General features: G+C 39.0%; 1 protein-coding gene and 1 non-coding gene across 2 annotated transcripts in view; both read left to right on the top strand.

Annotated features, from left to right (window-relative positions):
- The window catches only part of WDR43 (WD repeat domain 43), a 47,422-nt gene that overhangs the window by 11,630 nt on the left and 18,681 nt on the right, over nucleotides 1-17,111 (top strand). Inside the window, exons 3-7 of the mRNA XM_045447286.1 lie at nucleotides 922-1,043; nucleotides 5,916-6,036; nucleotides 7,047-7,186; nucleotides 13,462-13,564; nucleotides 14,333-14,397. Of these exons, the coding sequence (XP_045303242.1) occupies nucleotides 922-1,043; nucleotides 5,916-6,036; nucleotides 7,047-7,186; nucleotides 13,462-13,564; nucleotides 14,333-14,397 (551 nt within the window). The remainder of the gene's footprint in view (nucleotides 1-921; nucleotides 1,044-5,915; nucleotides 6,037-7,046; nucleotides 7,187-13,461; nucleotides 13,565-14,332; nucleotides 14,398-17,111) is intronic.
- LOC123581773 lies at nucleotides 6,420-6,504 on the top strand. Its single transcript, XR_006704003.1, has one exon. It is a non-coding gene; the product is annotated as a small nucleolar RNA SNORD53/SNORD92 (small nucleolar RNA).

Raw genomic sequence — 17,111 nt, 5'->3', positions numbered from 1 at the left:
GAGATCATGACCTGAGCCAAAATCAGGAGTCAGCCACTTAACTGACTAGGCCACCCAGATGCCTTTGAACTTAACATTTAAAACTATTTTTCTTTTGAGGTAGGAAGAATCTATGTAATAGACATAGTGATTTTGAGTTTTATCCTTAGCTTACATATGTACATGATGTTGATTCATGTATTCGTTTAATTGATGTGAATTCAAGTAGAGTGAAAGTCACAAATGCTTACAGTGTAGATGATTTCGCACCTTATTCTGCCGAATAAGTTTGTCCCAGAATGTGTGTGAGGTGGGTGGGAGAGTTGAACTTGCTCTTCCCCAGTTGATGTCTCCATTCCTGTGTGCCTCTAAGTGAATGAGCATCTTGCTATGTTGAGTATGTTAAAGTCTTGTTCGTATCGTATTTTCCTTAACACAAGGAGATATTTGGTGTTTACTTGAAGAAACAGTGATTTCTTTATTGAGAGATGGTTTTGATAGTTTTTAAAAAAGGGATTTTCAAGGATAGTTTTGATTAGATGTGGTTTTTACCTGAAGTACTGACTTTAAACTCCAAGATTTGACTTTACTAGTTCACTCAAGTGTCACAAACTTTCTGCCACTGTACATGAAGTATTTTATCTTGCCTTAGTGCTGGCATTCTTGTGAAAAGCAAGTGGCATTTAGGACTAGCATTCTTTGACTTATGATGTGGAAGTGTGTAAAAACATAGAAGGGAAGCAGAGAAGGGAAAATTAACATTTGATGTATTTATAGCTGATTTATCTCATTTTTGATGTTGGAAATGGATAGATGCAGGGTAGGGTGTTTTTGGTTAGGTTAATGCCTGTCTTTTTTGTTAACTCTTTGTAATGATTCCAGGGTGTAATTATGTTCTATAAGACGAGTTTCTTCTTTTAATTTTTTTTTTTTGACCTTTAGAGTGGTGGACATGACAACAAGGTCAATTGCATACAGTGGCATCAAGACAATGGCTGTTTATATAGTTGTTCAGATGATAAACACATTGTGGAATGGAATACACAGACATGCAAAGTAAAGTGGTGAGTAACATTGATGGTTCTATGGTATTGGAGGGGTAACTTGGTTACTGTTGGAAATTCATTAGAGTTTGATAAATCAAGACTATTCTTGGCTGTAGGTAGTCTGATATTGGACACAGGGAATGTAGATACTAATGAGGGTATAGACTTTTCAAGGAACTTTAAATCAAATCAGGCATGCAAGATTTTAGTACATAAACATTAAATAAATGATGCAAGAGTCAAATAACTGCACAAGAGAAAACATAAGGTAGCAAGTAATTACTGGTCAAATGAGGTGGATAGTGTTGGCAAGGCCTGGTGGAAGAGAAGGGATTTCAGTTGGGCGTTCTGGGAGAGGTATTATTTGGATAGAAGAGGATGGGGGAAGGAAGGTGGGGAAATGGCAAAACCAAAGTCTGGGGAAAAAGGAAGTGAAAGATTGGAAGATTTACGTACTAGGGAATAATGACTGGTAGAGGATGTGGGCCAAAGTATATTAAGAATCTGACATTAACTGTCATAGATAAAAAATCTCAACCAACTCTTCCAGTTCAAGCACGTAATCCTGTGATAGGCTTTATAGTAAGTGTTCAGTAAGTGTTGAATTAGTTCAACTTGTGTAGATAAGGACCCTAAGAAGGATAATGGTGCCTGTGGTCTTATAACTAATAAATGGCAGGGAAGGAGTTCATATCCTGCTGTCTTGAATTCTGGTACAGTGCTTTTCTACTATATTAAAACTACTTAGAGTTTTGGATTCTATGTCGTAAGCAGGAGAGAGCCACTGAAGGTCATGTCTTGGGAATAAAGTCACCAAGATAATGCTTTAGGAAAAGGTGATCTGCCAGCACTGTCTAGAGTATATGGAAAGGAGCAGGTTCAAAGGCAGAGAAGCCAGATTCTAGGTGGTTGTGGTAGTTTAAATGTAGGATGGTAAGAGTGGAAAGTGAGAATGAAGAAGATAGCAACTAAGTACATTTGGGGAGCCTGAAAAGGGGAATTAAATGACAAAAGAAGTTAAATGTAACCATTTTCAGTTTTGTGAACTTACTAGGCAAGTGGTGTGGCACAGTTCATAGAAATTATAGCCAGAAGAGGGAAATGGATGTTGAGTTTTAAACAAGTTGAATTTGAAATAATACATGAAAGTCAAGAGCCAGCAGATGGAGTGGTGAATAGAGGCTTAGAATTTGAATGAGGGTTTGGGGTGGGAGGTGCAGATGAATAGGTCATCTCCCTAGAGGTTCAGTAAGTTTTTGTCTCCATTTATCTGTTGCATCAGTTTCCCCACCGATGACTGTCAGAAACACCTGTGGAGATTCCCACCCACTGGGTCTGGGGTGGGGGCCACACAACTGTATTTTTAAAATGCTGCATGGGTGAAAGTTCACAACGTTAGGTGCTTCACGTAGGGACTAATGTTTAAGGCTCTGTTCAGTGCATTCTACACAGTATTGTATTTAACCATAGCACTGTGAGTGGGCTCTGTTCCTGTTTTACAGTTGAGAAATGGTTGGGTCAGAGCCTGAGCTTTCATGCACACTACTGTCTCATAGTGTTGTGTTCCCAGCTCCATTCTTGGCATTCCTATGCTGCTGTCAGTGGATTGTGTACCATTTTAGGTACTATGTATTGACTTCTATGGAAGATGAGGATTTAGTTCTCACCCTCTCCATTCTCCCAACATCACAGTTTTTTTTTTTTTTTTTTTTAAAGTTTATTTTTGAGAGAGCATGAGCCAGGGAGGGGTAGAGAGAGAGGGAGACACAGAATCCCAAGCAGGCTCCAGGCTCTGAACTGTCAGCACAGAGCCTGACGTGGGGCTTGAACTCACGAACTGTTAGATCATGACCTAAGCCTAAGTTGGACGCTCAACTGACTGAGCTACCCAGGTGCCCCATCACAATTTTTTGATGAAGGGCTATTTGTTTGCATTATGACTGCTTAAATATTATTACACATAAGCCTTGTACTCTACTAGGTTTATATTTTTTGGCACAAAACTCTGCTTTTCTTGGGGTTTATAATTTCCTTGTTGTTCATTTGCTTAGTTTTCTATATACTTGTCGTTAGCTCGTTTTCACCCTCACAGCTGCATGTTATTTTGGAGCACATCAGTTACTCAGTTAATTATATTATATTTCTTGGAGGACTTCTCAGTCACCTTTCAAGGTCTGCTGAACAGTGAGGATCCTGGGATTTTCTTACATTATCATCCTGAAAATTCTCTTGTCAAATGGAACCTCTATTTCCTAGATCCCATTTTTCTCTTTGTTGGGTTACTCTCTTTTTTGTGAAACACATGAATTGGTGGCTTCATAAGAAAAGTGTGTTGATGGTAAATTTACTGAGATTTTGCTTGTCCACCAGCGCCTTTATTGTACCCTCACAGTTAATTCTAGTTTGAAGATACGGAATTTTAGGTTGGAAGTAATTCTCCTTCAGGATTTTGAAGCATTGGTTCATTGGTTATTTTTTCTTCATTTTTGAAGAAAATTGCTCTTCATTTTTCTTCTTTTTTTTAGTGTTAATTTATTTTGAGAGAGTGAGTGTGAGCAGGGGAGGGGCAGAGAGAGAGACAGAAACCTCAAGCAGCCTCCCTGCCCTCAGTGCAAAGCCCTGGGCTGGAGAGGGGAGTGGGGCTCTGTCATGAACCGTGAGATCATCATGACCTGAGCCAAAATCAAGAGTCGATGCTTAACCAACTGAGCTACTCAGGCACTCCTTCATTTTTCTTGTAGCATGTATTTGATAATTTCATCTTCTCTGTTTTTTTGATCTTTCTCTAGTACAGTCTGTTGTAACTTAGATATTGCATCTCCTGGACTGATCCTTTAGGTTTCTTTGTTTTCTCTTAGTTTCCCTTTTGTTTTTTTCTTCTGTTACCAGGGAGATTGCCTCAGTTTTACCTTCCAAATTTTCTATTGAAATTTTACATTTCTCTAACCATATTTTTAATTTCTGGGAGATTTGTTTTTTGTTCTCTTAATGTTTCTTTTTGTTGCATCATGTTTCTTTCATGGATATAATATTTTCTAACTCTCTGAAGATAATAATTATGGGATTTTAAAGTATTTTTCTTTTGTTCCTAACATCATTTCCCTCTTGAGGATGCGTTGATTTTTGTTTGATTTTAGCTTCTGTCTTTTATGTTAGTTAAAGGCATTCTTGAAATGACGGGGGATCCTTGGCTGCCTGTTGCTATTTGAAAATGAAACATGAAGAAACTGATTGGAAGGCTTGTGTAGGTGGCAGCTCAATTGCTGGGCTTCATTTGTGGAGTGAGGGGGAAGCCTTTGAATGTCAGTATATGTGGGTTATTACCTTGGCACCGGTCACGTTTCCTAGAGAGGAATCTTCTGATCTAGTGCTTTTCAAGCTCTGATGTGCACGTGAGTTACTCGTGCAGATAGAACTGATTTAGTAGGTCTAGGTCGGGTTTGGGAGTCCATTCTTAGTTCCCAGGTGATGCTGGTGTAGGAGGTTACACTTTGAGTTGCAGAGCTCTTAATGGAGGCTGGGGAGGGAGCTCAGCAGCGGTGTTAGCTCTTTGCTAGCATTTTCAGTGCCGAGTGAGGAGATAGATTCAGGGACACTTGTCGGGGTGGTGATCATGTCTTTTTTTTATACGTATATTAAGTGAATAGGGGTTGAATAATGAATATAAAATGTTGAAGCTGTGGGAATTGTTGAGAAATTATCAAAAATGTTAGCAACTGAAAAAAGGGTGAAGGAAAAAGTGTCCTGTATTATTGCTGCATTTCCTTGATTACTAGTGAGGGTGAGTGTTTTCATGTTTATTGACAATTTGTATTTCTTCTATGAATTGCCTGTTTATATCTTTTGTGTATTTTTGAGTTGTTTTTTTTTTAATCTGATCTAGTTCTTGAATATAAAGAGCTGTTTATGTATTCTGAGTATTAATCTTTTTCCTGTAGTATATATTTTTGATATTTTCTAGCTTTTTGGTTTTAAATTTATGACTTATTTTGTGGTACAGAAGTTTTACTTATTTAAATCAGGTTATTTTTACCATTATGATTTCTGGTTTGTAATTGCTTTGGAAGGCCTTTCCTAAAACAGGATTATAAAAACACTCTCCTGTGCACTTTTTAATACTTATTTTTAATCTGTTAGCTTTAGTTTAGTCAAGTTTTTTTTGTGTGTAGTAGAAGAGAGGAATCTACTTTTGTTTTTCCAAATGAGTAGTTTGACATACTCCAATGTGATTGGCAGAGCAGTGTGTTTTCTTTTACTTTATAATTCATGTCTTTTGGTAAGAGGATTGCTACTGTTATTTCTTGATTTTATAAGTGAATAACCAAGCTCCTTGTTTATAAAAATATTAATGTGTGCAACAAAGTACAAAGACTCATGCCAATCATATTTCAGGTATTAGAAGGGGATCATCTATACTTGACTTATTTTACTCTGTCAGATGGGAGTGCACCTGTGTTGATTTGAGATAGAAATAACCTTTTTGGACTGTAGCTTGAGAAGTAATTTGTGCTGCTAAGTAAATTAAAGGCCAGGCTTCCACATAGTGCGGGAACCATGGTGGGGATAGGATGGACTTGTGGAGGTCCAGCCAGCCAGGTAGTTTCCTGGGCATTAACAAAATCCACCTCATACACAGAATACACAGCTACCCATTTTTGTATTCTTAAATCTCTTACTCATCCATTTTCTGGTACCTCTTGAAAATCTTTGGCTAGGCTTTACCTTAGTGTTAGATTCAAGGTTAGTCACCTTACACAGGCTTTTAGGGAATAATTGCATGGAACCTTAAGTGATATTTTTAATACCTTATTTGTTTTTTGTTACTTTTTTGCTCTGAATAAAGTTTTCTCCCCATTCATGGAGATGTTTCTGTTTCTCTTCACTTCACAGCAAATGGAAAGGTGACAACAGCAGCGTCAGTTCCCTGTGTATTAGCCCAGATGGAAAGATGTTGCTTTCAGCTGGTCGAACAATCAAACTATGGGTTTTGGAGACCAAAGAAATCTACAGAGTGAGTGAATCAAATTAGTTGTAAGCCTAACATTTGTCTAGAGTAAGTACGGAGAAGGGCAGAAAGTCTGAGCCATAGAATGTCATTTTAAGAGTACAGATTTGTTATTTTCAGGCATATCAAATAGTAGAATCAGAAGATGAAAGTTAGCTTCCAAATCCGGTGTGTTGATATTTAATAGGTTAGATGTGTCCGTTTCACATGCATTTGAGAAATGAATAGAACAAATAAGTAGAATTTGAATTAAAAATCTTTTACTCTGCTGTATAATGATATAGTAGGTTTGATTTCTTCCTTGCATCTTGTGTTTACTACATTTGCAGTATTTGACTATGGGGATATGTAGTATTATATTTTTGAGTGTGCTACGGGGTGTATATTTGGTGCTGTGATGATGCCTTAAAATTGTGGTTTCGACTCACTGAGAGTAAAATGAAGACCTACAATTCCTTGGCTGTGTCTGAGCACCCAGGCGCCCCTTAAACATGGATAGAATTAAGCGGGTCTTTAATGCAGGATGGAAAAAATAAAGATTGTGGGTAGGGCCATGGGAGTTGTTAGGGCATGGTGATTTTCAGATGGAGTTTTAATTATTTTTTTTATTAAAAATTTTTTTAATGTTTATTTTTGAGAGAGAGAGAGTATGAGCAGGGCAGGGGCAGAGAGAGAGAGAGAGGGAGACACAGAATCTGAAGCAAGTTCCAGGCTCTGAGCTGTCAGCACAGAGCCTGACATGGGTCTCGAACCCATGAACCACAAGATCATGACCTGAGCTGAAGTCAGAGCCTTAACTGACTGAGCCACCCAGGCACCCTTCAGGTGGAGTTTTTGAAAGTACATGGAATGTAGCACAAATAATCTCAGTTGCTTAGAATTAAATTTAGCTGTTACCTTTAGTCTGGACTTCTGATTTCATATATGGATCATCTGTATTGTTTATGGTCCATAAGGACTCTTCACTTTTGTCACTGTTCTGTGTCCTCTCCTAAACGAGACTGAACTCTCTCTAGCACTTCACAGGACATGCAACGCCTGTTTCCTCACTCGTCTTCACTACTGTCAGACCTCCTAGTGAGAGCCAGCCCTTTGATGGGGTCACAGGCCTTTATTTCCTGTCAGGAGCAGTGCATGACCGGCTACTTAACGTCTGGTATGTAGTCTTGGGCCTGGGAGGTAGTGTTGCCTTGAAGGAATCTGTCACAGCTTGTATGGGTAATATAAATGATGAATGTGAGACTTGCTTTATTGTATTTAACGTTAGATTTACCTTGACTTGTAATGAAGAATTGAGCCTGCCTAAAAAACTGACTTTATGAGAAAAATTTAAGAGCATTGTATCATAGTACCACATCCTTGCTTGCTTAGAGGTAGAGGGGTCTGAATATTTTTGTGACCAGGCAAGTTATAAATAACCTTAAAAAATTTTAGGATAATGTCTAATTTTCTTGAAAAAGGACCATTGGGTTAGTGCAGTAATGTCTATTTACTGATGTTTTACTGAGGACATTTAATTTCTTGGATATGTCTGAGAATGCCCAGTAGTGCCCCCCTTTTTTCTTCTTCCCTTTTTTGCAGTAATTGCTGTTACTATTTTTCCTTGGAACTACTTTTTTTTTTTTTTTGAGATTTTATTTTATTTTTATTTTAGAGAGAGCACAAGTGAGGGAAGGAGAATCTTAAGCAGGCTCCATGCTCAATGCAGAGCCTGACTTGGGGTTTGATTTCATAACTCTGGGATCATGACCTGAGCTGAAATGAAGAGTCGCATGCTTAATTGACTGAGCCACCCAGGCGCCCCTTTAAAATTTTATTTTTAAGTAGTCTCTACAACCAATGTGGGGCTTGAACTTAAGCCTAAGACCACGAGTTTCATGCTCTACCGATTGAGCCAGCCAAGCACCCCTGGAACTACTTTTAAAAGTTAAAATTAATTTGGTATTAAATGGCTATCAGAAAGTTTTTAAATTTAAGAAAATAAGGGTTTTCTTGGATTTTATGAGAACTGATGGTGAAGCTAACTTTTTTTAAACACCTGCTGTTCAGATAAAATAAGTGGAGATTTAAACAAGTAGTTTCTCATCCTAGTAATCAGTTAGTTGAGCATGTTCTTGATCATATAAAGTTACTATGAATTTATACCAAATAACTCAGAAGTGGGAATCATCAAATACATAAACCTTGTAGTTGGGTGGGGAAAGGTTCATAAGATCTAATGTGGACTTCTGTTCACCTTCAAACCATCAACTGAGCCATAGTCCTAATTATCCTTTCATAATCACATTGTGTTGGTTTTCTGTCCTGTGTCTGTTTTTTGAGGCATGCCTTCTGGGATAATTTAGTTTTATAATGTTTAACACTTACATAAGAAATTAGTAATGCCAGAGAGTTAAAATCTGCCACCAAATCCTCCTGACACTACTTGGATGTTCCAGTCTTAAAAATGCTTCACCTGTTTGGCTCCCTAGACCTAGGGGTCTCCAGCTACAAAATTTCTCCTTTTAAAAAAAAATTTTTTTTAATGTTTATTTTTGAGAGAGACAGAGTGTATGCAGGGGAGGGGCAGAGAGAGAGAGAGAGAGAGAGGGAGACACAGAATCTGAAGTAGGCTCCAGGCTCCGAGCTCTCAGCACAGAGCCCAGTGCAGGGCTTGAACCCACAAGACGTGAGATCATGACCTGAGCCAAAGTTGGATGCTCAATTGACTGAGCCACCCAGATGCCCCTACAAAATTTCTTCTGTAAAAGAGAAATTGATTTCTGTTGTCTTAACATCCCCCAAATAGTATGTGTATGCCTGTGGGCTTCCTACTAACAGAGGAATAAACTTGAAAAATTAAAAACCCATATTAAAAGGCTGCCTCCAAAGACCATTTATGGAAAACTTTGTGTTTTGTAGGTAGAGGAAGCCTAAGGTTCCCTGATGATTACCTTTGAAAGACACATTTCTGTTAGGAAATAACATTTGAAGGCTTCTTGCTGCTGAATGAAAATCAAGCAAAAAAACACTTTCATATTACTGTAAGGACAGTACTATCCTGTTGTTGAGCTAAGATACCAGTTTTTTTGTATAAAGTAGTCTTATGGCAGTGTTTTTGAACAATGTATAGTATAAATGGCTTCAAGTTAGAATTAGTATTGTTTTATGAAGAATTCATAAATGGGAATCCTTAGAAGTGATCCAATAAAATTCTTAGTTTTCTTCTATACACAAAAATATTGGCAGATTGCTTGCTGGTGAATATATATATTTTTTTAATGTTTATTTTTAAAGAGAGAGCATGCGCGTGAGTGGGGGAGGGGCAGAGAGAGAGAGAGGGAGACCCAGAATCTGAAGCAGCATAGAGCCCGACATGGGGCTCGAACTCAAAAGGGCTCACAAGCCGTGAGATTATGACCTGAGCCAAAGTCAGTTGGACGCTTAACCAACTGAGCCACCTAGGTGCCCTTGTTTACTGGTGAATGTATAAAGTCTCACTAGTTGATAAAAACAAACTGATTGTGAATTGTTTGCAAATCATGTTTTTTTACTGTTAGTCTTTTTCTTTTTTTAATTTGTGCCTTAAATTTTTAAAATACCTTTATTGGGGTATAATTCATGTATAATAAACTGCACATGTTCTTCCTTTTATTTTAATGTTTATTTATTTTTGAAGGAGAGAGAGAGAGACAGAATGTGAGTGGGGGAGGGGCAAAGGGAGAGGGAGACACAGAATCTGAAACAGGCTCCAGGCTCTGAGCCGTCAGCACAGAGCCCGACGCGGGGCTCAAACTCACGGACCACGAGATCATGACCTGAGCTGAAGTCGGATGCTTAACCGACTGAGCCACCCAGGTGCCCCAGCATGTAAATTTTAAAAAATAAAAAATAAAATTAAGAAAAAAACAAACGCTAAAAATAAGTAAATAAATAAATAAATAAATAAAACCTGTTGTGTAAAACATTAAAACAAAGTTCTTACAGACATTTGTGTATAAATCTTTGTATGGACATATGATTCATTTCTTTTGTGTAAATACCTTGAGTGCATGGGTAGATCATATGATATATATTTAACTTTTTAAGAAATTGCCAAGTTTGGGCCCCTGGCTGGCTTAGTCAGTAGAGCATGTGACTCTTGATGTCAGGGTCATGAGTTCAAGCCCATGTTGGGGCTACTGAAAAAAATTGTCAAGTTTTTTCAAAGTGATAGTACCATTTTTACATTTTACATTCTGACCAGCTATGTATAAGAGTGCAAATTCTTTCATATCCTCACCAATGCTTGATATAATCATTTAACCTTAGCCATTTTAATAGGTATGTAATGGTACCTCCCTGTGGTTATAGTTTGCATTTCCCTAATGGCCACTCATGTTGAGAATCTTGGCCTGTTTGCTATCTGGATATGTTTCTTGATGAAGTATCTGTTCATATGTTTGGCCTATTTTTTAGTGGGTTTGTTTTCTTACTGAGTTTTGAGAATTCTATATATATTCTCAATATAAACCCATTATCAAGTATATGCTTTGCAGATATTTTCTCCTAGTATGTGCATTGTCTTTTCGAAGAGAAGTTTTTAATTTTGATGTAGTCCGGATCATGTTTTGAGATCTTTGCTTAATTAATCCAAGGTCACAAAGGTTTTCTTCTGAAAGATTTAGTTTTAAGGCTTGCATTTTGAGCTAATATGTGTATATGGTACAAGGAATGAATGACAGTTTTTAAAAAATTTTTATTTAAATTCCAGTTAACATACAGTGTAATATTAAAAAAAAATTTTTTTAATGTTTATTCATTTTTGAGAAACAGAGTTAGAGTGGGGGAGGGACAGAGAAAAGAGGGAGACACAGAACCTGAAGCAGGCTCCAGGCTCCAAGCTGTCAGCACAGAGCATGACGTGGGGCTCAACTCATAAACTGCAAGATCGTGACCTGAGCTGAAGTCGGCCGTTTAACTGACTGAGCCACCCAGGCGCCCCGACATACAGTGTGATACTAATTTCAGGTGTACAATATAGTGATTTAGCACTACCATAAATACCCAGTGCTCATCACAAGTGTACACCTTAATCTCCATCACCTATTTAGCCCATCCCCCACACCCCCAACCACTAGTTGTGTATAGTTAAGGGTCTGTTTCTTGGTTTGCCTTTTTCTCCTCTTTGTTTGGTTTCTTAAATTCCACATATGCGTGAAATCATACAGCATTTGTCTTTCGCTGGCTTACTTCACTAAGCATAATACTTTCTAGTTTCACCCATGTCACTGCAAATGGCAAGATTTCATTTTTTATGCCAGTGTGTGTGTGTGTGTGTGTGTGTGTGTGTGTGTGAGAGTGAGAGGAGAGGTGTATATCACATCTTTATCCATTCATCAATGGGCTGTTTCCATAATTTGGCTATTGTAGATATTTGGTATTGTAGAAGTATCAGGTGCACGTATCCCTTTGAGTTAGTATTTTTTTTTTTTTTTTGAATAAATACCTAGTAGTGCTGCTCTTGCTGGGTTATAGGACAGTTGTGTATTTTACATTTATTTATTTATTTAGAGCGAGCGAGTGAGAGGCGGAGAGAGAATTCCCAGCATGCTCTGTGCTGCCAGTGAAGAGCTTGATGTGTGGGGCTTGATGCCACGGACTGCAAGATCATACCCGAGCCAAAATCAAGAGTCAGATGCCCAGTGACTGAGCCACTCAGGCACCCCTATTTTTAACTTTTTTTTTTTTTTTTTTGCAAATGTCTATTTAGGGGAAAGTGGGGGGATCTGAAGCAGGCTCTGCACTGACAGCAGTGAGCCCTATTTGGGGCTTGCACTCAACGAACTGGGAGATCGTGACCTGAGCCCAAGCTCAACTGACTGAATTATCCAGGCACCCCCTTATTTTTAACTTTTTGAGGGAACTTCATAAGTTTTGCAGAGTGGCTGCACCAGTTTGCATTCCTAAATGGATGGAAATTTATGTTCTTGTGTTAGGAATATCCATTGGTCTCAGTACCATTGGTTGAAAAGACTATTTCCAGTGAACTGTTTTTGCATATATACATGGATATACACATACAGTTGGTTCTTATTTGCAGTTGTTACGTTGTATAAAGTCCTCATGAGCGCAGAGTTAGTGTTCCTGAGCTGTGATTCCTCCGGGAAATATAAGGTTAGGTTTCTGCAAGTTTTGTTGGTTACATTTTTGTCATCTAATCAATATATAGCCTCATTTTATGTGTGTTTCTGTTTGAAAATACATCATGTATATAGTTAATTAACCCCTGTCAGAACAGAGTTTACCTAACAAATATTTTTTCCCTTAAGGCATATTACAGCTTCTTTTGCTCTTAGATACATGAGACAGCACTTGAGCACTATACTTAGGGCACTGTTTATTTTTTTTTGAGAGAGAGGGCACAAGTGAGCGAGGGGCAGAGAGAGGGAGGGAGAGAGAAGAGGGGCTCACCCAAATTGGGGCTTGAGCTCACCTGAAGTGTGGTCTGGGGCTCGTGTTAACCTGATGGAGGGCTTGAACTTACGAACTGTGAGATCATGACCTGAGCCAAAGTCTGGTGCTTAACCTACTGAGCCATCCAGGCGCCTCCTTAAGGGACATTTTAAAAGTGAAATCACCAACAAAAACATGAAAACAAAATGAAAATACTTTTTAGCATTCTAAATAATACTAATGATACTAAATAATACTAATAACACTTCTGTAGTGTGAGAGCTGAAGGAAGAAGTCAGAGCATAGCCTTGTTGAACATTGTGGGCAACTCTTACTATTTTTCACTGCTTTGAGCATTTTTATTGCTCTGTTCAAGACTATGGAAGTTCTACAAATTCTGATTCGGAGGCTAACAAATTTTAGCAAGTAAGCAAATTCTCAAAGAAGGAATCCACAAATAATGAGGATCATTTGGGTTAAATATACGCATGGGTCTATTTCTGGACTCTATTTTCTTTACATTGCTATCGTGTGAATTCTCAGATTAATCTATAGAATCAGTGTAAACCCAGTCAAAATCTCAGCAAACTCTCTTGTAGAAATTGACCATCTGATTTTAAAATTCAAAGAGAAATGCAAAGGATGTAGAATAGCCAAAACAATGTTGAAAAAGCAGAAAAAAGTTGGAGGACTCACATTGCCTGATTTCTGGACTTGTCAAGCTACAATAATCAAAACAGTGTGGTATTGGCATCAAGATAAACAGATTAGTGGAAAAGAATAGAGAATGTTACTCATTGTTTAAATCTGCTTAAGGGCGTTAGTGCTTTCTCTTTTCCCTGCAACCATGTTAAGTGGCAGTGACACAAATGGGTCTAAGTTTGATCTGTAGTCTCTTTATTTAGCTTTCAAAAGATGCAAAAACTATTGGGAATCTAATGCTGTTACTCCCATTAGGTGCTCATCTTTTTTTGTTGTTAAATTTCTTACTACCTAATCATGGGTTTTGTTATCTAGGCAGGTCCGGTCAGAAAACAAAGAAAAGAATGCAGTGATGTCTTTTACAGTTACAGATGAACCTGTCTATATTGACTTGACGTTGTCAGAAAATAAAGAAGAGGTAAAATGGCTCAATTTTTGAGAATTTGTTTTTGGATTTCACAAATTATATTTTTAAAGTTAGTGTTTTGATGATTTAATGATTTGGGAAAGTAGGGGACATGAGGGAAGAAAGAACAAAATGTAACAAAAATCTTCTTGGACTGTCTGGAGTAACCATTAAATAAATCACTGTGGTGTGCACTTCCGAGCAGGGGGACCGTGTCCGTGGTGTTTTCAGGGATCTTTTTTTTTTTTCCAAATTTTTTTAACGTTTATTTATTTTTGAGAGACAGAGCATGAGTGGGGGAGGGGCAGAGAGAGAGGGAGACACAGAATCTGAAGTAGGCTCCAGGCTCTGAGCTGTCAGCACAGAGCGTGATGCGGGGCTTGAACCCACAGACTGCAAGATCATGACCTGAGCTGAAGTTGGATGCTTAACCACCTGAGCCACCCAGCCACCCCCCGTGTTCAGGGATCTGACTGCTCTGACATGTGGGGCCTGCCAGTTTCTTTTGTCAGTGACTTTGCACTTGGTAGTGACTTTGCTCCTATAACTTCCAGGCTGCATTCTTCTTGTTATCTTCTTGGCTTAAACTTTTATTTCTATGCTTGACAACAACTCCAGTTGTTTAGATGACAGTAATGAATTTTAAATGCAAGAGTTGTGCCACCTTGGTGTTCTGACTTTCTCTGGTTATTTAAAGGGGTGGGGAGGACAGTTGAAGTTTTATAAGTGTATTATGAAGGCCATTCTCCATTAGAGTAATCAGTTTAATTTTTCTTTTAGCCTGTCAAGTTAGCTGTTGTTTGCAAAGATGGTCAAGTTCATCTTTTTGAACACATATTAAATGGGTAAGTACGAAATTTCTCAAGTCAAATTTGTTTTCTTTCCCTGACTTGTTACTCTTTTTTATTCCTACCTCAGTATTCTTTGCCTTACATTACTTTTCAGTTAGGTTGTTTTAAATTTTTTTTTTTTTTATTTTTTTTTTTTTTTCAACATTTATTTATTTTTGGGACAGAGAGAGACAGAGCATGAATGGGGGAGGGGCAGAGAGAGAGGGAGACACAGAATCGGAAACAGGCTCCAGGCTCTGAGCCATCAGCTCAGAGCCTGACGCGGGGCTCGAACTCACAGACCGCGAGATCGTGACCTGGCTGAAGTCGGACGCTTAACCGACTGCGCCACCCAGGCGCCCCTCAGTTAGGTTGTTTTGAAAGAATTATTAATTATCCATATGACTATACACATTTCCAGTGAGGATTCAAGTTTTTGGATTGTGGACCAATTCTTCATATTTGTGGGTAGTAAAGTAGTTTTATGATATATGCTTAGTAAATGTTGGCAGTTCTAATGATGCATTTTGTTGGTTTACCTTAAAGTTTATATTTATTTTGAGAGAGAGAGAGAGAGAGTATGCATGCATGCATGAGAGGTAGTGGGGCAGAGAGAGAGGGAGAGAGAGAATCCCAAGCAGGCTCCGGTCAGCTTAGAGCCTGACATGGGGCTTGATTTCATGAACTGTGAGATCATTGATTTCATGAACTGTGAGATCATGACCTGAGCCGAAATCAAGAGTTGGATGCTTAGGGTGCCTGGGTGGCTTAGTCGGTTAAGCATCCGACTTCACCTCAGGTCATGATCTCCCGGTTTGTGAGTTCAAGCCCCATGTCGGGCTCTGTGCTGACAGCTCAGAGCCTGGAGCCTGCTTTGGAATCTGTGTCTCCCCCTCTCTCTGCCCCTTCCCTGCTCATGCTCTGTGTCTCTCTGTCTCCCAATAATAAAAAAATGTTTAAAAAAATTTAAAAGAGTTGGATGCTTAGCCAACTTAGCCACCTAGGTGCCCCTCTAGTGATATATTAAAAATTTTTTTTTACCGTTTATTTATTTTTGAGAGACAGAGACAGAATGAGCAGGGGAGGGGCAGAGAGAGAGGGAGACACAGAATCTGGGGCAGACTCCAGGCTCTGAGCTGTCAGCACAGAGCCCGATGCGGGGCTTGAACCCACAAACGATGAGATCATGACCTGAGCTGAAGTTGGATGCTTAACAGACTGAACCACCCAGGCATCCCTCTAGTGATACATTTTGACTGAAAGTGGTTCAGTTGGAAAAGTTTGCTTGTGAACTTGGTAAAGCCTTGATTTCTAACTTTGATAATAGTTTCCCTTGCCATATATATGTGGATCAATGAAGCATGGCAATGCTATTGTTTTGGTGGACAGAGCGGTGTGTTGCTGTTAGCATGTGTAGTAGTCATAGATCTAGGATCAGTAAATTATGACCTGTGGGTCAAATCCAGTATGACCATACGTGGCCCCCCAAAACTAAAATATTTACTATCTGCTCTTTATAGAAAGCTTGGCAACCTTTGCCATTCTCTGTAAACGTGGTCTGAGACTCAACCATGTGAACTTTAAGATGGTTTCAACTTTTTGTCAGTTGGTATTGTTCCTTTTACAATCCTAATGTAGGAATTTATTTAAGTATAAAATTGTTATGAAGGCATAAAACATTTAAAAACATTTAGGATGTGTAGACAATAGGTTATAAAGCCTAATTCTCCCTGCATTGAGTTCTACTCCCTAGAGGTAACTCTTAACATTTTGGTGTGTAACACTTGAGGCCTTTATTGATACAGTCATACACGTATGTGGAACATATAACTAAGGGCCCAGAGATGGTGGGCTGCTGTGAGGAATTGGGCACCTCTCCATGGGCAATAGTAAGCTGTTGTTTTTATGCAGAAGACTGATAAGGTTTGACCTCATCAGGTATTAAGTGTTAAGACATTATTAAGCTTTTGAGTCATTCTGTCGGATGTGTTGAGAATAGACTACAGAGGGGTAGAAGACCAGAAATCCTGGATGGAGATGGTTGTGGAGTCAGGATAACTAGGAGGCATGAGCTAGAAGGATGGTGTGGTGCACCTGTTGGGAGTAAGATGTCTGCGGTGTGAGGAGTGAGAGGCTGAGACACAGTGAAGGGCGGGGCTGTTGGAGGCGGGAGGGTTTGGAGCTGGGAGGACAGTGTATCAGAAGCATCATCAGCCTGCACGGTGGATGCAGAGACCAGACTGCTAAGAAACGAATTCCTCAGGAGTAGTGTTAGAAGGACAGCCACTAGAATCTTCAAGAAATCTGGGGGAGTGCCCCAGAAATCATTGGATGACAGCAGGAGAGGGAGGTAGCTGGTATCTGGTAACAACACTTACCCAGGTTTTAGAAGGGAAAGAGAGACAGACTATTCATCTTGAAATGTTTGTGAAGAACACGGAACACTCTTAAAATCATCTCATGCCTAGGCTTCTGACATAAAGGCTATGGAGAGAAAATAGCTACAGCTTGGGAGATCTGCCCTGATGTGCCAGCGTAGAGCAAGAAGCTGATGAAAGCCCTTGGATAAGCAGTAGATAATGGAATTTTTTATATTAGACGATGGAATTTTGTTGTTTATATTTTGCTGATAATTTTGCTCTTGGAACTGCATTGCGGAGGTCATGGTGAGGCTTTTGCGGGTTGGAAACAATTGGAAATGGGACTGATTGGAACAGGGCATGTACAGA

This window comes from Leopardus geoffroyi, chromosome A3 (assembly GCF_018350155.1).
Source record: "Leopardus geoffroyi isolate Oge1 chromosome A3, O.geoffroyi_Oge1_pat1.0, whole genome shotgun sequence".
In the NCBI taxonomy this organism is placed as follows: domain Eukaryota; kingdom Metazoa; phylum Chordata; class Mammalia; order Carnivora; family Felidae; genus Leopardus; species Leopardus geoffroyi.
This window is presented reverse-complemented; position numbering and strand designations above follow the sequence as displayed.